The sequence below is a fragment of the Candoia aspera genome, chromosome 11, assembly GCF_035149785.1.
Source record: "Candoia aspera isolate rCanAsp1 chromosome 11, rCanAsp1.hap2, whole genome shotgun sequence".
In the NCBI taxonomy this organism is placed as follows: domain Eukaryota; kingdom Metazoa; phylum Chordata; class Lepidosauria; order Squamata; family Boidae; genus Candoia; species Candoia aspera.
The window spans coordinates 15,967,698-15,990,642 of NC_086163.1; the positions used below are offsets into that span (position 1 = coordinate 15,967,698).

Consider the following 22,945-nt stretch of genomic DNA (forward strand, 5'->3'; position numbering starts at 1 on the left):
CCTGCGTTGGGCGCCTCCTCGCAGCGCGGCGGGTCCCCAGCGCGGCCTGCCGCGCGGCTTTTGGCGCACAGGGCGGGCCCAGGCCCCGAGCGAGGGCATTTACGCAGGGGCAGGAGCGCCAGCCGCCGCGGGGCTCGCCGAGAGGGAGCCGCGCGCGCCGCCGCCTCGCGCCGGGGGGCCGGCAGGTGGAGGACGGAGGGGCCCCCATCCAGGTGAGCGCGGGGACCCGGCCCGCACGGCCCCGGGGGGCGGGGGAGCCACGCGGGAGGGGCGGGGCGCCTGCGGGGGCGGGTCCCGGCGGAGCCAGTGCGCAACGCTGGGGCTGCGCGCGAAGGAGCGGCGGGGCGACACGGCCGGCTCCTCCCGCACGGGGCGCGCGCGCGCCGGCGAGGCATGTTTCGGGGAGCCCCCGAGTGGGGTGAGGAGGCAGCCGGGTGCGCTCGTTCGGGGGCCCCCGTGGAAGGAAAGGGGGCTTTTGCAAGGGACGACCCGGGACATCCCTGGAGTCTTCAACGGAGCTCAGGGATGCACCCCCAGCGCTGCTGTGGGATGCCCAAACTGGGGGGAGACGCCAGTCCTCGTTTTAAAAAATGATTAAAAGCAAGCAAGCAAACAAAGAAAGAAACCAGCGGCACCGGATTCCTTCCGCGTCGTGGAATTCATTGTCGTCTGGATGATTAAGGGCCCAGCATCTGGAAGAGGAAAGTGGCCAACAACTCTAGACTTGGGCATTCTTTGTCGAACCAGAGTCCCAGAAAGTTGTGACGGTTTGGAAAACAAGTTCCGCACGCACGCACGCACACACCCACACAGCGCCCGTTCCACTTTGCACAAAAGTCCATTTTGGGCCTCTCACCGACGAGAGAAACCTTTTACTGTAGTTCTCTTTCCAAGGCACTCGGAGGGCAGTTGAGGTCAACGCCTTTCTCCCCAGATGCGGAAGTTTCTGCAGCTTTTCGGGCGACTGAAATCCGTCGTCCTTGGGATGGTCCACGTGAGAGCATTGCCAGGTAAATGCCTGGTCGTTTTTGTTTGTCTTTAAAAGAAATAGGAAAAGAGGGGATGTTGACAAGGGTTGAGGACACTTTTACATTGAGGGTGATCTGTGCTTCCAGAAGTCAGTTGAAGTGGTCCCAAGGTAGAAGATAGCTTTACCACTATTCAGTAGACCGGTGTTTCTCAACCTTGACAACTTTAAGATGTGTGGACCTCAATTCCCAGAATTCCCTAGCCAGCAAGGGTTGATGGATCAATGGCCTACTGCAGGGTTTCCATTCAAGCATGCTGGCTGGGGAATTCTGGGAGTTAAAGTCCACACATCTTAAAGTTGCCAAGGCTGAGAAACCCTGCAATAGACCATTGGTCCATCAACCCTGATGGATGTAAAGCAAATCTCCAGTAAATCTATGTCTAAGAATCCCTCCCAGCCTACCTGGAGTTCAGATTGAGGACTTTCTGTCTGCAAAGTATGGACAATACCACTGAGTCCTTGTGATAGGTTGGAACATGACGTTTATGTTGATTTGCATCAATTGCTACAACAGCTTTCTTCTCCCTCTGGTTTACAGAACAAGTCTATGTAAGACCTATTCCCTAAGCTGTATCTGGTTATATGGTCTAGTCTTGAAGGAAAGGAAATTCATAAATAGAATAGCCAGTGCTTTATGTTTACTTCTGAAGGAGACCTATAGAATATGAGATAGCACTATCATTCAAATTTATTCAGGTTTTTAGTTAGAGTTCTTTAATGCAAGAGGAAGATAATCAGCATACAAGTGGCATGCAAGAGGACATTAGCTAATTGCTTGCTTCTTTATTGAATAGTCTTGTTCATGAGTGTGCCAAAATTTAGTGAGTATCTGTATTTATGTATATTTGGAGTGGCATCTTCATCTTTGCAGGAACACCATGCAGTATGTTGCCTTTGGCTCAGGTCACTGAAGAAGCCTGTGGAGAAGCTGAAATGTATAGGGCTGCTGGTGTTGTAAGTCCTTTCTTTTTCTTTCTTTCATGTTTTTGAATTTTCTTAGTTCTTAATCGTAATCTTAGTTCTTATGCAGGTGTAGCTGAACTTTGTGCAAAGCATTCTAGATAGCAATACCTGACTGATCTTGGGTAAGTTTGGAAGCTACACAGGGCCAGGCCTAGCTAGTATCATCATTGGGACTGGAGATTATCATGGTATCTTGGGATGTTTAAAAGTCATTCCAGAAGAAGGCATTGGCAAACCATGCCTGCAATGCTGCTAAGAAAACTGCACGGACATGACATGATGTCACTGGAAGTTGAGCTCAACTCAAGGGAGGTTTTTCAATAAAATGTGTTGATCATGTGTTAGACTTAAAACACAAATGTTGCTTCAGATTATGAAATGTGAACCTGATCAGCTTATTCAGAAATCAAAGACACATTACATATTTGGCCTGGCTTGGTGTTTGAGAGCAGATTTTCCTGGATGTTTTCTAACATAGTACAAATTGTGTGTCATTCTGAATTGTACGTATGTGTGCAGTCTTGTCCTATGAAGATATTACATACATTCTCTAATGTTATTCACCCAGAATTGCCATTTCTGAAAAATCTTAGATGGCAGTCTGTGAAATTCAAAAAGAGTTATTCATTATGTGATTCGTAAGGGGAGGACATTTGAGGTTCCTTAACATTTCAATCACAGCTTTATTTTCAAGCTAATCTGACATACTGGAGTTATGTTCAGAGATAAATAATAGATCTAATTCCTAGGAGCTTGCTTAGATTCCTTGCAGTCCAAGTAGACAAGTCAATAGAATATTATCAGCATTTTTAATTTAGTACATTGTCAAGGAGAAAGAAGAGGAGGAGGCAAATATTTACTGGAGAAGCTTAAGAAGATATTCTCATGTGAACTTCCAGATACTTAAAGTTTATTGAAATGTAGAATCTGGGAGATGGAAGACTTGAAAATAATCTGTTCTAACTTTTTGCTATGCATTAAAAAAGGCAAACAGTCAAAAGAAATATTGATTACTTATTAACTCATTTGACTTCAAACATTGGGAAAAGTATGAAAGCTCTCTGGGGAGGTGTCAGGCATAAACCTTGCCCTCCTGAAATTGCACTGGTGATGTCTAATTTACAAAGGGATCCATGTGTTCGACAGGTATGTTTGTGCCAAAAAATCCTTCATGTGTACAGTTATATATCTGAGGGCTTCCATGGACATGAAGGTATCCTTGGTGTGCAGAACCTTGGAGAACGCATATGTGCCCCCCCCCCTTTTTTTTTTAATCTATTCAATCATGTCTGATTCTTGGAGACTGCCTGGGCAAGTCTTTGCAGTTTTCTTGGCAGGTTTTTCAGAAGTGGTTTGCCATTGCCTTCCTCCCAGGGCTGAGAGAGAGGGACTGGCCCAAGGTCACCCAGCTGGCTTTGTGCCTAAGGCAGGACCAGAACTCATGGTCTTCTGGTTTCTAGCCTGGTGCCTTTACCACTGCACCAAACTGGCTTGTATATGCCTTAGCACGTGTTTTAAGAGGCAGGCCTAATCCCTGTCATTTGTGGTTGGATTTAAATATTGTTGTAACTCCTGAACAAGTGTGCTAAATGTATATGAGTGAATATGCTTCTGTTTATCAAAAATATTAATGCAAGGAATGTTTTAATAAAATAGTCCTTTTTAACCTCAAAGTGATCCAAGCTGTACTCTTGTGAGGAGACATAACTGGAATGAAACATTATTCCGTTTTTTCTTGGAGGCTCAGTATAGTTGACTCCTAAGCTTTTGAAGATAAATTCACCAAGCAGAAGCTTAAATGAGAGAGGGGTTGTGATTCAGGAGTAGAGTTAGTTAAACTGAGTTAGATGGGCAATATTCTCATGTATGTCATGTGCATTTCAGCAGCTGAGTACTGTATTTGTTCTACCCATCTTCCTGTTGGTAGTTGTGGTATAACTTCCTTTTTTCTGTCCTGGTGCCCAACCTCAACTCTCCTATGATAGATTTTTCAGCAGCAAGCAGTGTTTTGCTACATTTTAGAAAGCAAGTCTTAAAAGGCCACTTGGAGTTAGAAGCAAATAGCAGTATATTGAATTTCGATCAGTCTCTGGGTACTGTAGTTATTTCCATTAGTAGGGAGATTTTTAATGGGTGTATACTCTTTTGAAAGGTCAGGGTATGTTTTACAATTTTTATTACAGCCTATGTGCCTACATTGCTAGGCACTTCCATTTTAACCTGCCTGCAGTGAAAATATAAACTAAGTATTAAATGTGAATCTATAGTACTACCTTTCAGGCAAGGCTTAAATGGGCTAATAATTTCTGTTTCTCTTCTTCCTTAGCCATTTTTTTTAAAGTTTCAGTGCTTTTTTTTTCCCCTGTAGGCATTTTGTATAGGTTCAAATTCACACTAGATACAGTTAGAGTCAGGAAAAGAGTCTAAATGTATAGTGGTCAGATCCAGAAGAAGGAAGGGCTGTATTCATATAAATAAATGAATCACAATAAAAGCTGGGAAGAAGTGGATTATTGGGAAAGAATTATTAAAAATGGCATGTGAAGGTGATGTAAAAAAAACAACACCCCAAAGCTCAAAACTAGAAATGCTGTAATTTGTGTATGAGCATAAATGTAGTTATTCTCATTATTGTTTATAAGTACAAGTCACTCTTTCTCCCAAGAATTCAAGCAATTTCCATATGCTTCCCATCCAGGCACACCCAGGGGCCACATTCCTTTAAGCTGTGCCGCGTCTTTAGTTTGATCAGTCTTCTGTAACTTTTATTAGGATTTATAGAATTGACATTTCGTACTGAACACTTGGTGTTTCACCTTGTGGTTTGTCTGTGTACTTAAGAAAGGGCCGTGCTAATTGTCATGATTTTTAAGCTTTTAATCAAGTTTGGTGGAAGGGACCGGAGCTTCTGATATGCCATACTAAATAGTGCCAAAAACAACAACAGCAGAATCTTCAAAGAAAACCTTAATTATCTTATCTTAGAGTACTGGCTGTAGCACATCTGCAATGTGAAAGAATATTTGGATGACTCAGGGCATGCTACGGACCCCGTCAACAAAGAAATTTTGGGGGGCCAGGAGGCAGGCCTTCTTGGCAGTGGCGCCCACCCTTTGGAATGTTCTGCCCCTCAGAGGTGAGGCGGGCACCTTCGCTCCCAGACTTCTGGAAGAATTTGAAAACCTGGTTCTGCCGCCTTGCTTGGGATGGGAAGGGCAACAGCTCTTCCTGGGGGTGGTTGGCGCCGTGGTGCCCTCCCCATTGAATGAGAGCTTTTTGCCACAAGGGTCGTATATTTATCTATTTATAAGATTTTGTATTGCAATCTATGTTTTATGGTTTTAATTTGTTTATTGTGTTGTAAACCGCCCAGAGTCCCCCTTTGGGGGAGATGGGCGGTGACAGAAATTTGAAATATAAATAAATAAATAAATCCTCTTGGTTTTATAGCATTGTGTTGTCTAAGTTGATTAGAAAGCTGGGTGCTTAGTACTTTTCTTAGTGGGAAGCAAGGTGTAAAGATGTGAAGAGAACCTGGCTAGGCTGGTTATGTGATGGTGTATTACCAGCACCTCCAGGGATTGTTTTTGCCATCCTCGGGGGCTACTTTGAAAGTTGAAGAAGGGTCACCACAAAGTTGGAAATTACTCCCATGGAGAAACATACTCCAAAGTATTGCTTTGGAAATGCAGGGATATTTCTGAGAATTTCAGTCAATAGCATAATGCCCCCAAATTGCTGATTGATTCTGCTAGGGTTTGATTCCTGTTATCTCATTGCCTAAAGCTTAACTTCTAGCTTTTGGTCACTGCATTCCAGAAAATGTATGTTTCTTTAAGGTTTGACTAAGAACCAACAGACTGTAGAGGCCCTGAAATGGAGGAACATTTCCACTCCCTTTTTTTTCTCCTGGTAACATTAGATTCACCTTAAAAATGGGTCTTGCTCCTATCCCTGTTTATCCTGCATTCCAGTATAACATGGCTGTAATTTGCACACTTGGGACACATGTCCGTAATTCCTAATATTTCCCCCAACTCTATTCTGTGTAACATTTAGCTTTATAGGCTTTCTGGAGAACTCAAAAGCTTGCTCCCAATTTTATCACATTTCAGCTGGTCACCATTTCGTTTTTGCAGCTATAACCCTTTCCTAGCCTCTTTTGGGGTGGGGTGGGGGGATGTGCTGAAACTGAAATAGACCAGGAAAAATTACATGTGCATCATGCTATTTTCTAAGGGTGTACAGACATGACTGATGAAAGCAAATCTTCAGGTTTTTTTTAAAGGTGCCTTGTTTGATGCATTAGTGATTCTTTTTAAAAAGAATGTAATAAATATGGAAGATTTATAATGTTGGAGCATATAAATGAAAACAAGTGAATGCTCAGACATGATGCCATCTGTGCTGAAAAATTATAGCTGCTCTGTGCTTGTTTTGCCAAACACAATCAAAATTGCCACGACAAGATTATATGCAGTGACAGATCCGAAGGAGTTTAGAGCCCTCTCAGTTTTGCCAGTTTCTGATATTGTTGTTCTAAAAGGATGGGTGGGGGGAACGCACTAGTGTTTTTATAGAATTAACTAATATTTGTCTGTAAAATATCTGTAGCTAAACATTAATGTTACTGGAGAGGCTGTAACTTCAAATTGTGGTGATGTATTGTCCCTGAGCATCTTTATTCTATCGTAATTCTTTATTCAAAAATTACACATTGTGTGAAGGGAAGGGATCAGTATCAGTGAAAGTGACAGCCATAATTCAAGACCAACAGAACTTAAGCTCTCCTTTGTAAAAGATGCAGGTGACATAATATAATTAAGTGTTGATGTGTTGAAGTTGTCTTTATAAATTGGTTGTGGTTACTTGTATAAAGTTACATTCTTGGAGATAAGTATTACCAGTGACATTTGGTTCAAATATGCTGGTTTTTTCTGTTCGTGACACAGACACCAAAAGCTACCCAGAGGCCTTGATTTAGAGATTCCATTTTGTTTATTTATCAAGTTTGTCACCGCCCATCTCCTCCCACCGGAGGGACTCTGGGCGGTTTACAATAAAATAATCACCAAAGCAATAAATATATAAAATGCCTTATAAAATTACGGATCATTAATAACATAAATAAGAGTAAAGTCTAGATGGCTGTGATTTTGTTTGGGTTCTGCTCCAAAGAAGGTTTACCCAGTTCAGAAAGGCTGGTAGAATGATTAGATGAAAATGCCTTGATTGTTCTTGTATTTCTCACTGCATAATTGAATTTTGGATGTCTTTTTCCACTGTTTAAACCAGGGGTTCTTAGATTTCAGGCAGTCTGTCAAGCTGGGTGGGAAAATAATTACAATTTTATTTCTACTAACCAAAATTTAGCTTTTTATTCAATAATGAATGTAGGCAATGAAGTAATTTATAGCCTCTGATTGATTATTAGTTGTTTTCAACTCCTAGCAACCACATAAATAGATTTTCTCCATGATGATCTATCCCTAACCTGGTCTTTCAGAATTTCCAATGGTGCACTCATCGCCACTGTAATTGATTCCATCTACCTTCCTTCTGCTCATCCTTTTCTCTTTCTTTCCACCTTTCCCAGCATTACAGCCTTCTCCAGAGAGCTGGGTTTTCACATAATGTATCTGAAGTAGGATAATGTGAGCCTGGTCATTTGGGCTTCAAGTGAGAACTCTGGGTTGATTGGTTCACTGATCCATTTGTTTGTTTTCTTGGCTGTCCACAGTATTCCCAGGAGTCTTCTCCAACTCCAAAGTTCAAAGGCATAAATACACTGTCTATCTTGCTTATGGCCTCGTATTAATGTATGTATTTGTATCCAAATTTTTTTAGCTTTTTTACATGCCCACCAAACATGGTAAAATGTCCCTTCATGCTGTGCACATTTCATATATATTTATTTCTAATACACTTACTGTATATAACTATCATTTGTCTTTAACCTACTGTATTTCGTATAAATGAGTTCCGTATTTAATTATACTTGTCCATACAAAGTCTACATCTATGGGTCATAAAGCGCAATCTACTCATAGGTGGCAACTGCAATCAGGTCTTCAGTCTATTGAGTGAATGGGGCCATACATTTATCTTTCCAATGCTGCAATATCAGCCTTTTAGCCATAGTAAGGGCACAGAGAATCCATTTATGTTTGTATACTTCTGATATACAAATATGAGGTCAAAGTCTGGAGAGGTCTGTCTGGCCATCAGGTGGCTGAATTCCAAAATGTATAGACCAGATCTAGCAGGAGTCCCTTGAAGCAGAGAGGGATACTGCTGGCAGAAAGATGGAAGAGATAGTCTTTTCATCTTCTTCTATAGAATCCTGTGACCTCCCTACTTTATCTATGGATGTCAGGGGCAACCATCTGGAAGAAAAGGAGTCCAGGGCTGCCAAAGGAGAAGAAATTGGCAAATATTTCCATAGAAGGATCATTTTGAGGAGAATATCATTCTCCTAGATAGAATACTCATTCACTTTTTAAAATATTTGCAACTAAAATAACTGCATTCCTTTTAGATGATATTGAATAATGTTTTGTATTTTTAAATCTGTATATTGGCTAAAGTTGAACTGAACAATTATTTTGAGTTGTCTTAGAGTGAGATGGTGGTATCTGCTTAAATATTATGAATGCACAAATAAAAACTTGAGTAAAAGGGAAAGATGTTGATTCTTCTGGATATATATATATATATTCCACCGAATATATATATATATATATATATTCCACCGAAGCTGCTACAACAATAAAAAGGCTGTATTGATTTTTCTAATGTATCTATAAATAATATACATAATTGGCAGTGCTCAAAGGAATAGTATCAGAAACCTTCACTTTATTTTATTTTTTTATAAAAAGCATTCTTTTTTTTTAAGTGCTTGCTGAAGAATTTAAAGATATTTGGGAAGTAATGATGATTTGCTATCTAGAATTTTAACTCTAGAAGATATTGCAGTATGCTCAAAATCATCAATGAGCCAGTGTGGATTTCTAGAAGTCAAGAAAAGGAAGCATCTCCATTAAGCAATTCTGAATGTAGATAAGTTTGGGATTTTTTTATAATGTACAAATACATGAAAATAAAGAGACAGTGTGGTCCAAATTATATTTTCTGCTTTTAACCATGAAGGTGGCCTTGATAAGAAATAAAGGAGATAAAATACAAAACAAGGCTTTATTGCTCAAACAACATTTCCCAAGTGAACAGCTGCAACATTAATATAAGGTATTTTATCTGTAAAGAAGTAATGTTGTATAATCTGCATATATTAAATTCTACCTGTGTTCTAATTCCAGTTAAATTTTCTTGAGTACCATCTTTTATATAATGAAAGGACAACTATCCATGCAAAGTTAAGGTATCAACAGATTCAAAATAAAGACGCTTACAAAAATATGGACATTCTTTAGGGGGAAAAAATCTATAAAGGATTTTTACGTTGCTGCACTTCAGAGACAATGGGAAATTAATTGTAAAAAAGTTGCAGGAGAAATGGGACAGAATGACCCAGTTCACACTTCCTATTAATTCATAACTTGCTTCAGCATGACTTGTTGGATAAATCACAGTTTGGTGAATTCGTGCAATGTGATAAGCTATAAATCATGGCATAGTAGTTGGGCCCACATAGCAAAATTAACCACACAGTAAAACCTTAAGTTAAGGGATTTCAGAGAGAAGGATATGTTTTTTATTCAGATATTGCTTTCTTTTAATGGACCTTTGCCTGTTAAATTGAGGGGCTTGTCCATTAAATTGAGATTTTATTGCACATGATGCCATTTGTGTCAATTCTATAATTACACAAATGACATACATTCGGATCTAACAGATACCTCCTCTTCCCCATGATTCTCTAAATTAAAGTTATATGCACTAACTTTTGAAGGATATCTTTGACGACTCCTCAGTTTTTCACCTGCTATATGGACAAAATATGCATCCACAAACACATACATTATTTGGGTCTGAGACCCAACATACTTTCTGCTTCTAGTGCTTTGCATTTTAAGGCCTAATAAAGTACACAACAGAAAACAGCTTTTCCATTTTTGTTTTCCTATTTGCAACCCAGCTTACCCCAGAGTCTTTTGTCCATATAACAATTTAGGAATTGGAGTAGGCTGATAAAATTATGTATGGCCTGGGGCACCTGTTTCTTCTCCTCATCCTTGTTTTTCAACCTTGCACTGGTAGAAAAGCAAAATAAATGGAGAAGGGTGCTCTTTTCAGTAAACATCTTCTCTATTCACTTCATCTGATTTCCATTAAAAGAACCAATGGCCTCCATTCTATTAGGAACATTGAAGTTGGACCAAATAGTAACTGCAGAAAACAATGTATCAATCTGTGCATTTCACATGTATTCAGAAAAAGTATAATTGAGCTAAAGATTCATTTTACATGTGCTTGCTTTACAAAAAACTGCTTTGTTGGTCAGAGCATTTTTATGAATGGATGACAAAACCAAGAGGCTCATGCCTGCTGGTTATTTCTGATTTGGAAGCTAAAGTAGTATTTTAGAATAAATAAATAAAAGAATCCCTCTAGTATTGTACCTTCACCTTAAGCTTGTTTGTTAGTGTTATTTTCAATTAAATAATAATAATAGTGGTAAAGTGGTACTAACCCCAAAGCCCTATTATTGAATTCAGCTATATAAATCGGGCCTTGTATTTAATGTTATTTAAGAGCAATCTTCCTTTCTCCTTATACTTGATTTAAAGCAAAGCAGGGGAGCAGAAGACATTCTACACCTGTTTACTCTTGAAATGGTTTAACTTTTATTTTTTTAGAATTCTACAGCGAGTCATGATTTGACTAAAATTGTTTGGGCCAGATTTTGAGACTTACAAATTCCATTAACCTCATATCTGTGTTTTCTCTCTTAATTTGAGCAATATCCTTTCCCCAGATTTCCCCAGGAAAGGGGGAAATCTTCCTCCCTACAGCGGCATATAAGAAAGTAAGGATTATTGACCAACTTCAACATCGCACCATTGTTCTCGAGCGACGACTAATGTGCTGATGTGATACGGTTGGCAACGTGTGAAATGAATTGATACAACAAATCACTGGAAGTAATCACAAAGTTGGAACTGTTCATATTATAGAATGAAGAGTTCCTTAGTCTCCTTTCTGTGTCTATAGCATATTTATATTAAAATATTCTTAAGTTGAAACCTGCTTTGTAATTAAAGATGTTTTAACAAAAACGTGCTAAAGACACCAAGAGGAGACTGTAAATTGCCTAGGAACTCTTCATTCTGCAATATGAAGAGTCTAATAGAATGTATGTAAAAGTTACGAGATCTGAGTTGTCTTAACCCTCTTCAGGAATAGATGCTATTGGTGGTCACTTGGGTCATCCTATTTCAGTTCCAAAAAGGGGAGGTCTGTCGTTATATTGTGTCGTCCCTTGTTTTTTCATACATTGCACTGCTATAATTCAGGAAGCTTTCAATTAATGGTTTTCTTGTTATGCCTGAACTGGGAAATGCATCAGGGTCTTAAACCATGATTTGAAGGTGGCTTAGGATTCCAAGCCTTTTCACTTTTCCTGAGCCTAGCAACCATCGTCTCCCAGTTCATACATCACAAAGAAGTACAGCTAATTGAGCTAACTTCCAAGGTTAATGATTACATGCTTAAAAGGAGGAATGAAAAAGGCAGCGTGCACAGTCAGAAAAAAAAACTTGTTCCCATTAAGTCTTTATTCAGACCTTATTAAGTCAGAATGTGATCCTTCAGACCCAGCCAGCAAATAGGGATGTCTGAGATGGTGGAAGGAAGGCTGAATGCCTGTTTTCATTTTAGCAAGCTGTTGTGAGAGAAGTAGAGAGAATGTCTTTCTCCATCACCTTGAAAGCTTTTGCTCTTAACTTCTGTTAATTCTCCTGTATAGAGACCCAGAGGTTTTTATATTCACCCTAGCTAGAAACATGAACGAGTAATCCAGTATCTAACCATGCACATCCAAGCGGAAGATATCTTTGTGTGCGTGACTTTTGGTAGTGAAAACAGAATTTCCAGAGTTGCATTAGGCTTCTGAGTAGAGAAATACTATGCTGTCTGCTACCTGATTATGATTCCATTTTCTTGAGCTGTTTTGGGAAGTTCTTCTGATTTTGATAGTGTCTTCTGCATTTATTCCCACAGGACGGCTTGATTGTCGAAAATATGCATGACCGGCCCTACACAGTAGATGTCGGTGCCGAAGTTACAGCAGCCATGGCAGTAATTTGTGCCTCGGTAAAACAGGTGTGCCCCACTCTCCCCATGGGGGTTCAAATACTCTGCACGGCCAATCAGCAAGCTGTAGCAGTTGCTCTTGCTTCAGGTAAGTAAAGGAACTTGGGGCCCTTGGCAGGCTACACTGAATGTGAGCTAGCTGATGAAATCTGTGCTTCCTACAGCTCACAGAACATCCTTGTAAAGCCCTTGTGAACTTCGTGGCCATGTGTCACAAGGGCTGCGCAACTCTTCAGAGCACAGGGGAGTATGAATGTTGCATCCGCCTGCTACATAGCAGCTATGTCTAAAGGTGCAGCTGCTTTAAGGAGTTGCAGACAAGTGCTTCTTTGCTCCAAAGCACCTTTTGGAGACTGAATCTAAAACCCGGCTCCATCTTACTATGTGCCATAAAGTGTGTTTCATCTTTCCTGGAGGGGGAAAGAGGTAGCTGGCAAACATGAACAGCGAAGAAAGAGGCAGGCCTCAACTGGTGATGGAAAGTTGTGATTTATTTATTTGATCAATCATGCCTAGTATTTCTTCTTGTACTGTGGGTTTTCTTAGCAGAGCAAGGACATCATATGTCTCAAGGGCTTCTAGTTACAGCTTTTAAGTAGCAGTTGCTTGCTTCCAACATGGTATACAAGAGAGACGCAGACAGTGTCATTTTTCATTTTCTAACCTTTGTTTTTCTACTACGTTGGCCTTTTTTATTTCCAGAAAAAAATCCATTAAGGGGTGACAGATGGAATAGCTACAAAGTTGTATTTATTATTGCAGTTTGTTGTGTTTATACCCTTCCTTTCTGTTTAGAAACCTTTTTTTTTTAGTAGTACAAAAGCAATTCACTTAAAATAATATATCATCCTAGTCCCAAGAAAGACACAAGTTGCAATACATTTACTATCTTTCAAAAAATAAATTACATTCTAGCACCAACTTGGGCCCTGACTTTTTCTCTGTGATTATTTAATGCTTGTCCTCCTGCTTCTGTATCCTCCTGATGTTGGCACAATTGCTCACTTAAAAACATAAAAATCAGGAAAGGGAAAAATCCGTTCTATGAGCACACAGTTCAAAGGCCTGGAATGTGCATATCATTTCTGATCACTCCTCCTCCTTCCCTCTTGCACGCAGTTTGCAGAACTATCCATGGTGCAGAGTTTTGTTAGCAGCAAAGTTAAGGCTAAGTGTAGGTAGCTCTGATCAGGACATGAAAGCCACCTTCTTTGTGCGTTCCGCAACTGACCATGGATAGTATTAACATTCATTTTGTGCCCCAGTTGCATTCCTTCCTGGATCGGGAGGCCCTCTGGTCAGTTAGTCATGCCCTAGTCATCTCCCATATAGACTGTTGCAATGCACTCTACATGGGGCTACCCTTGAGGAGCATCTGGAAGCTATAGCTGGTTCAAAATGTGGCTGTGTGAGCAGTCTTGGGTGCCCTGAGGATGGCACATGTAATGTGCTGCAGGAGCTGCGTTGGGTGCCAGTTTGCTTCCAGGAGCTGCATTGGGTGCCAGTTTGTTTCCAGGTCCAATTCAAGGTGTTGGTTATCACCTTTAAAGCCCTATATGGCATGGGTCCAGGTTACCTGAGGGACCATTACATTGACCCGTCTCACCCAGTCAGGCAGAGAAGGCATGCCATGGACCCTGTCCGTGAAAGTATGTTAAATGGCGGGGGCCAGGAAGAGAGCCTTCTCTTCTCTGCCGTTGCCCCTGCCCTATGGAATACTCTTCCCCCAGGGGTGAGGCAGGCCCCCACTCTCCCAGCCTTCCAGAAAGTGATGGAGACCTGGCTCTGCCATCTTGCATAGGGTGTGAGGAGGAGTAACCAACCCTGGGGGTGGTTAGCACCCTGAAGATACTCCCAGAAATTAAGAATTTTTTAACGTCTATGTCTTGGATCATATTTTTGTTTAAGATTATTGTTTTATTGTACTTCAATGATTATTTATTCTTGTTTTATTGTAAATTGCCCAGAGTTGCTCTTTGCACATGCTGTAATTTGACATGGGTATGTATGCTGTGTCTGGATCCCTGGCCGAGTGGAACTCTCAGTGCTGCCATCATCTCAACTTGATATGGTCAACAGTCAGGTTTATAAACCAACAAGCAGTGATTAGGAAGCCCTGTTGTAGAAGGCCGCAGATTTTAAGATCTTTTTGAGCTCTCCTGCCACAATCACATTAACAATTTCTTTATGCTTCTTCATGACAGATATCTATTGATGGCTTTCTTCCATTTTGTTCAATCAAATGGTACAAGGGATTAATTTTAAATCATCATGATTGCTCATCTAATACAAGTTAGACCTCGGGATATGACAGTAATCTACTGTAATGAACTATTATACTTCTATTGAATTAATGAAATCCTCCTAAGAATAAATTAAATGAACCTGAACTTAATGAGAGTGTCAATATAGGCCAGTGGACAGTGTCCATCTTGCATCTGGGTTCATATCTGGGTTCCCCTGTGCAGTGAGTTGGACTTTGGTACCGGTAGACTTTTCAGTCTTTGTGCCTTTGTAAAAGGGGAACAATAAATTACCAACCTTTTTCACAGGGTTATTGTAGGGCTGATGGAAGTATGTACTGTTTAGCACTTTGGAAAATGTGCATTTGAATGAACTAGGCCAGTAAGAAATCTTTGTCGAACCAATAATTAGACTTCAATTTGCTTTTAGTATATTTCAAACAAAAAGGATGACTGCATATTTAAAAACAAAGTCTATTTTTTTTATGGCTGGAGCATTAATAATAAAAAATTCTACCCACAGAGTCTTGGCTCTGCTTGGCTGGAATGCTGATTTAAAATTTAAGCATTTCATTTGTATGGTATATGGTGTATGTATAAAAGATGATTAATATTGAGAACATATATTACTTTTATACAATCTTTTTAATGTATCTTGATGTTGACTGTGACAGATGAATTGTCTATTATACCTAACATCTGTTCTCTAGCTTTGGCACTACTTTTCATATTACATTTTATTTTCAAAAATGATAATGCCATTTTTCCCCTTTCAGTGTTGCAGATGAATGCGTTGGTTTACTTAAACAATTAAGCTCTTCAGTCAATAAGCAGAATTGATTAGACAGCAGATATGTCTTCATATTAAAGTGCACTTTATAACTTAGCTGTTTTGTTTTCTCTAATATTCTTTCTATAATTTTTTAAAAGACTTTGAATATGAACGCTCTGTTTTTTTAACCTTGGGTTGGCTCTTGATATTCATTTACTGTGAATTAAGGTGACTTCTGAATATTTTTTTCAACATTAGTGCAATTTCTAATAGCTTTGAATTATATAAAGATTTCTAAAACTTACATTGCCATTGGATTATTGATTTTATGCATATGTAATTAAGAATAAATTCAGCCGAATCCAAAGATGAGGAACTTCAACAGCACCTCTGTTTCCAACATCTAGCCATTTGCAAACATTTGTAGAAACCATGAATAAGAAGCTGGTATGTGTTTGGGTTTTACACAGCATGCTAAAGTATGGTTTGTTTAATCAAGGTTTATTGAATAAATCGTACTTGACTTGGTTATCGCAATACGCTAAATCATACTAGGTTTACACAAGTGCTAAGCCAAAATCAAGCATATCATATAATCACTTACTAAGTGCTATGAACCACATCTGATTGAATAATTCTGTGACACATCTCCATGGATCATTGGTAAACTTTATCCTATTCCCTACAAAAAGGCCTTTCTTTAATTTGGAAGAATATGAGCCATACTTTTCCTACTCCTTCACCAAAATCTGTACATAAATATTTCCAGAAATTGTTGCTTTTGGGGGAGGGAGGAGCTTTAAATATTTCTAATTCCAGGATCAACTTTCATTGAAAATCTGTAAGATAGATTTCCCTTTTCCCTGTTTGCATTGTTTTTCCTGTTTCTTGGATGCCACCCCCACCGTCTGTTTTTTTTTTCTCTTAAAACAAGAACCAATATGGTGGAGTCTTCTGCTGTGATACGATCCAACCAAGGGATTACATTTTGCAGGCCCACCCAGCATGAAGGAAGGAGACTCACCAGTTGATGACCCAGTTCTTCTACTCTTTGAGCATGTTATGAAGTCTAGCTTTGTTCAGCTACACGTGTCTGTTATTTGTAGTTTTTTTTCCTAAGAAACACACATAAACTTGATTTATGGGAGAATTAATCTTACTCCCTAGAATATCAGCTCAGATTGAATCTTGAACCTTGACTGCATTTTTCCCATTTTTAAAGAGGACAGTCTTTTATAAATAGATTTCTACTAAACTGTGATTCATTTTTTGAAGGTTGTGAAATGCTATGCTGCTGTTATAAAGCCTCTTGTACAGTATGGTTAACTACCACACAAAGCCCTACTCATGACTTGTACTTAAGCTTGATGTAACCTTATCACCGTAGTAACAGTTGCACTGAAAACAAATCCAGCTTTCTCATATGGATGTGAATGCCATAGATATTGCTGAGATGTTTGCAACACATTGGACCTAACTGATGATATTTAATCTTGCGTTCCATGTCACATCTGGCCATTGCTGAAGGCTAACCTATTTCACACAAAGCAAAACTTTCCACGCCCTTGAAACATAGCTATATCTGGTCTTTGGCCCCTCTAAGTGCCTCCAGTCCGTACAAATCATCTTTCCCTTTTTCGCTGCATTCTTCATAGCTTGCTGAACATGATGCTAGGCAGAAAAATCCACTGAGTTCTGCTTCCCTTTTTTAAAAAAAATTAAGTGTAATGGTGGAAGGGCTGGGATAGAAGAAATGGAAGAATTTAAAACCCTAGAGCTACTACAGTGAAATAGGAATGAAGAAATAAAGAATCTCATAGGGACAGAGAGCTTTTTTAAAATTACTGTATTAGCAAGCACTTTGAGGGGCTACTGTTACAGATTCCAGCAATCTTTTCTGTTTCTTGATTTGAGGGATTTCTATACAGCTGAATTTTTTTTTTTTTTAATGCCAAGAGTAATGTATTTCACCAGCTTGCCTGGAAATGTTTCCTCTTGATTTTTCCTTGTTTCTGAGTGGGAACACACAGCCGAGTTTCTCCTGTGTCTGAAACGGATTGCCAAGCTTTGTTCACAACTGTTTCATTATTAACAGGTGTACCATGTGTTTTTCAGCAGTGCATAATTTCCTGTATGTGGAGTTCCTGATTTAATTAACCACATCTGTTTCAGGCTGCATAGAATGATGTGAATTACTGAGTGGCAGAATACTTGTGGCATCGATAAAGATACAAATATAGATGCGTTCTACACCACAGCTATTATTTTTACTACTGTATCTTCTGGATAATGTTCAAAAGCACTCAGGCCATATTGCTAGAATCATGTTTGATTATTCCTCCTCCTCCTCCTCCCTGCAGCGTTACTGTTTCCTTCATATCTGATTTTGTGATAGAAAAATTAAACCATGTTACATTGAAGTCAAAAGCTAATACTTTGGGGGCTTGAATCCTGTCCTTAGGCTCTGCAGCTGGTTATCTAGTTTACATAGTTACTGAATTGTGATAATCATCTAAAGTCATGGGTTTCATTTCATGTAGTTTAGGACTATTTCATTGGAGAACCAGGTTCTTGTAGTGGTTAAGGCATTGGGCTGCAGACCGGGAGACTGGGAATTCTAGTCCTGCCTTAGGAACAAATCCAGCTGTGTGACCTTGGGCCAGTTGCTCTCTCACTGCCCCAGGAAGAAGAAGACAAGGGCAAACCACTTCTGAAAATCTTGCCAAGAAAACAGGGACTTGGTCAGGCAGTTGCCAGGAGTCAAGACTGACTCAAAGGATGGATGGATGATCTTATAATTTCCAACAATCAAATGAGATTGCTGGGCCTATAGTCATCCAAAGCCTCCCTTTCTTTGAAGCATTGCTTTGTAACCTTATTGTGTAATGTGTTGTGCTGAACAACTTGTTAACAAAACAGCAAACTGTTGTTCCTATGGGTTTCTGAAAGAGGAGACTCTTGCTTGTTAAACTGGGTGACACCAGATACATTCCTGAATATCTCTCTCTGCTGAAAAATCTGCGTGTATTGCAAAATTTCTCTTTTGTTTCATTGTCACCTCTTGAGTTCCTATCCTATAAACACAGTCTGGTCCCATTCATGTTGCAGAGTTCTTGCTTTTTTTTTTTTTAAAGTTATATGCAGAATTGTGGGGTTACCACGTATATTCTTAAAATAACCTTACATGGTTAGAGAAGACATGATGGTTGTTGAAGGACATACATAAAAAAATGATTGGATTGACATTTTATTCCTGCAAAGTCTTTGTGTTTAGCTTGCTAATGCACCATTGGTCTTTCATAATGTGGCCTGTTTTGTTTTGGGGATCATCAGGGAAACAGAATTAAACATAATTGAGGATCAAGCAGAATCAATTAGCTTTATTGCAGCACTGATTATTTATTTATTTATTTATTATTTATTTATTTCTATTTCTAGGTGCGGATTTTGTTCGAGTTGAAGGCTTCGTTTTCTCTCACGTGGCTGATGAAGGGATTCTGAATGCTTGTGCTGGGAACTTGCTAAGATACCGGAAGCAAATTGGAGCTGAACACATCCAAGTTTTTGCTGATATTAAAAAGAAGCACAGGTAAATAGGACCCATTCTGAAAAAAATACGCCCAATACTGCATTCTGACTATTGTGGTTTTAATTTCTAAAGTCTTTTAAATTTTCATTTTTATTATTTTATCATGCCTGTTATGGACAGTAACCCACCATCATAGTGAGCAGAGTATAAATAATTCAATCAATAAATGAATATTTGTCTGGCCACAGGAGCCACCCAAGAAGTTTACCTCAGTAGTAATTATTAGCTTCTTGTTTCCATGGATGCCACTCACAAGTGACAAAAGTCCTTACTTACCAAATGAATCTTCATGCAGGATAGAGTGGCCAAGGACATTGATTAAAGAAACTCTGGGAGAGTTTGAAACAGTGAGGAATGCCCTGTGCATTCTTATATGTGAATACAGGAACAAAAATGTCCTTGTTTTCTGACCACATCACTTTCACAGGCTGATAAATTGAATGAACAGCTGCTACAAATACAGTGATGGGGGTCACTGTTATAGTATTTATATAGTGCATTAAGCTACAGCAGGATTTATTCATTTTTGACTTAGAGTATTGCGTGAACCGGTCATGATACTCTATATACTGTAGTTTATGATGTAGTGCAGTGTGTGAATTGACCCAGTTAAATCATTGCTTTGTGCAGTACATATCCCGCCATCCTCTTCCTCCTTTTATCCTGAGAGATAGGTAGGTAGGCAGGTAGGTATTCATTCCAACTCAAAGTGGCAAACATACCTAATACTTCTACCTCCTATGTTCCTCACAATATCAACCCTGTGAGGTGGGTTGGGCTGAGATAGAAGGACTGGCCCAAAGTCACCATATTTTTCATGCCTAAGGGAGGCCTAGAACTCACAGTTTCCTGGTTTCTAGGCCAGGACCTTCACCACTACACCAAATAGACTGTCTATGTTTTGGCAATGGCTAATCAGCAAATGCCACTGCACTTTTCCCTAATTTATCAAGTCAAGGAAATTATAAGGGAATTAGTAGAAAAAGAAGCCTAATGAGTAAAGTGGCTACTGATAACTCTACAAAGGCTGTACCCTTGTTCTCCCCAGCGCTCATGCACTGACAGCTGATGTCACAGTAGCAGAAACTGCTAAGGCTGCTGAATTCTTTCTTGCTGATGGGGTTGTGTTGACTGGAACTGCAACTGGATCAGAGGCAGATCCCAAAGAACTAGAAGGTAAGAACTGTAAAGGAGGAATTCCATTGGCTGGTTATTTATATATGCAGATATTTATATACCACCTGCTTCAAGAGACACTGTTCTAGTAGAGTTAGTAGCTCCTATCATCTCTGGAAAATCTAACATTTCAAAATCCAGTTGCTCCTTCTCTTCAGGTCTGTTGAGATCTATCTATCTACCATCCATCCATCCATCCATCCTCAAAAAGAAAATAGTTTCAAATACCAAAACATAAAACATGATGGGCTACTTGAGTATTGCTTCAGTTCTTCCACTGTGAGATTTGACTTGGATCCTTTTTAATCTCATAGAATTGTAGGAAGAACCACAAGGATCATCTAGTCCAACCCTCTGTGATGTGCAGGAAAACTAATTAAACCATCTGTGAGAGGTACTGTAGTCATCCAGGTTCTTCTTAAAAAACTCAGAAATGGAGAATCCACAACCTCCGTAGGTAGACTATTCCACTATAGGACAGATCTTACCACCATGAAGCTTTTCCTTATATTTAAATGAAATTTTGGTAGCTGCAATTTATAATTGTTAGTTTTGGTCCTGGTTTCTGTGACCATGGAAAATGGTCCTTGATCATGTTCCCATAGGTTGCCTTTAAGTAGCTCACTTAAAAGCAGACATTATTAGCACTTTTTCTGGCCGAAACCAGCTGGGGCAGCTATGTTAGGTTTTGTATGATATGCTTGAACTTAATTTTAAGCTCTTCATAATCTTTTCAAAACCTTTTAAAAGGTGATGTCTAATGAAAAAAACATTAAAGTGTAGGAGGTAGAAAATAGTATATATAACTTAGAAACTGATGCTCCCTTGGGAAAAACAACATCTTCAGAAATGGGGCACCAGCAATAACTTCTAAACACCAATGGGATTAGGATTTTTCAGGTTGATTAAGCTGTTTTAAAGTTCACATGTCCTAGAACAAAGTAGTTAAATAAGTACCTGAAAGGTGTCTTGGTTGTTTTTGCTTATTTTTCCTATGATTGGATTTATATTCTGCTTTCTTTTATATATATATATATTTATTGAAAGGTTTGGCTCCTTTGTGCTGGTTTGGCTGAAGACAATGGGGTGCTGGGCCTTATGGGATGGGTCACAGGTTTCCAAATTCTGATTTTGACCATCAAGTCCAGTTCCCAGATAGATACACACACACACACACGGAGTGTAAATGTGCCTGAGGACGTTCAGTGTTTCTTCAGTGACAAGAGTGGTTACACAAGTAATCAAGATAAATGAAACCCTATATTTATTTATTTATTATTTTTTATTTATTTATCTAATTTGTCCCCTCCCATCGGGGGACTCTGGGTGGCTTACAACATATGTGCTCCAATTCTGTAGGATGAAAATAGATCAGAGAGAGCTTAGTGGGCTGGGTTTTTTGTTTTTTTTAAAAGTGGTCATGTAATTGTTCTATGAGAGCAAATTGATCCTGTCTCTGCCTTTGGAATCCCTGCTGCCGCTTAAGTGTAGACCCATTTGGATTCCTTTCATCATATTACAAAATAAGCCCATTGAACAGCTTACACCAGTTGGTGTTTTGATCTTAGTGCTTGTCCCTTTGAGAGCTGCACTGAAAAAGGGAGGAGGGTGAGATTATATTATCTCATTTCCAGCATGGTTGATGCTTTTTTGGCACTAGTCATAGGGCATGGCAGTCAAAGAGCCTGTGCCTTTGTTGGTGGTTTTGCTGGAATGAGCAAAAGGTTAATGAGATAATTTGAAGCAGTGTTTCTCAACCTCAGGAACTTTAAGATAGGTAGACTTCAACTCCCAGAATTCCCCCAGCCGGCATGCTATGATTTGCTGCCACTGAAATATTTGTTCGTAGCAAGAAGAATTCAAAGAATGTATAAGAGGATTGGCTTAGGATTCCTTGGAGTAGGGAGAAGATGGTGGAAAAAAGAGCTGCTGCAACATATAGAGCCATTGTGACCTCAGTTTGTTTCCCTTACCAGTTTTATTGTGAGTTTTCTTATCTACTTTCTCTAGAAGTCAGATCTGCTGTGAAGATTCCAGTGCTGGTTGGGTCTGGTGTCACTCTGGATAATGTGAAGGACTACTTAGGTGCAAATGCCTTGATCATTGGTTCATATTTCAAGAAAGAAGGCTATTGGGCAAATAGCATTGATCTTGATCGTGTGAAGAGGTTTATGGATTATATTGGCAAAGTAAGGGTGTAAATTTGTTCACTTCTGCTGGACTTTACATTGAAATGTCTCATATAACACAACTGCACTAGATGTCTTGTCTAGCTATTTTCAAAGTGTTTCATACTTATGACAGAGTTTTTTTCTGAATTCAAAATTAAAGGCACACTCTACATTCAAATACATTTTCTCTTATTCTCCCTGTGCAGGACTAGATGAAACACTGAGGAAGAACATACAGGGAGAATGGTCCTTAAAATATCATAAAAGTACATCATGTAGAAAGCTTATAAAGTGGCAGTGTTCATGTTACAGTAAATCCTCAGACTTACAGAGCAACTTGAGGGAAAAGACGTTTAGATAATTTTTATATAAAGTTATGTATGTACATTTTAAATAATTCATTAAAGATTTACATGATGTACATAAAATGTATGACTGTTGTTCAGACTGATTTGCCAAAAAACACAAAACAGTGTTTCGTGAAACAGACTGAATTCAGATTTTGTCTGTTGCATCTGAAGTTTGCTGAATAGAGGCCTGTAAAATCAAAGTTTTACTGTACTTTAAAATAAGTTGGGAATCTGCTGGTAGACTGCCAGGTAATTCGTGATCAGACAGATTACTCAAATGTCCTTGAGTTATAGTTTTTAGTTATATAAATGTAAGTAAATATATTACTTATATATATACTTATACAGTATATACTTATATAGTTTTTATATAGAG

General features: G+C 39.2%; 1 protein-coding gene across 1 annotated transcript; it reads left to right on the forward strand.

Moving 5' to 3' along the window:
* Positions 1-878: 878 nt before the first annotated feature.
* Positions 879-22,651, forward strand: LOC134503957 (uncharacterized protein F13E9.13, mitochondrial-like). The gene is made up of 6 exons (XM_063312933.1): positions 879-1,010; positions 1,902-1,984; positions 12,176-12,356; positions 18,722-18,872; positions 19,921-20,048; positions 22,059-22,651. Exons 1-6 carry the CDS (start codon positions 935-937, stop codon positions 22,247-22,249), a joined length of 810 nt encoding a protein of 269 aa, XP_063169003.1. The 5' UTR covers positions 879-934; the 3' UTR covers positions 22,250-22,651.
* Positions 22,652-22,945: the final 294 nt, after the last annotated feature.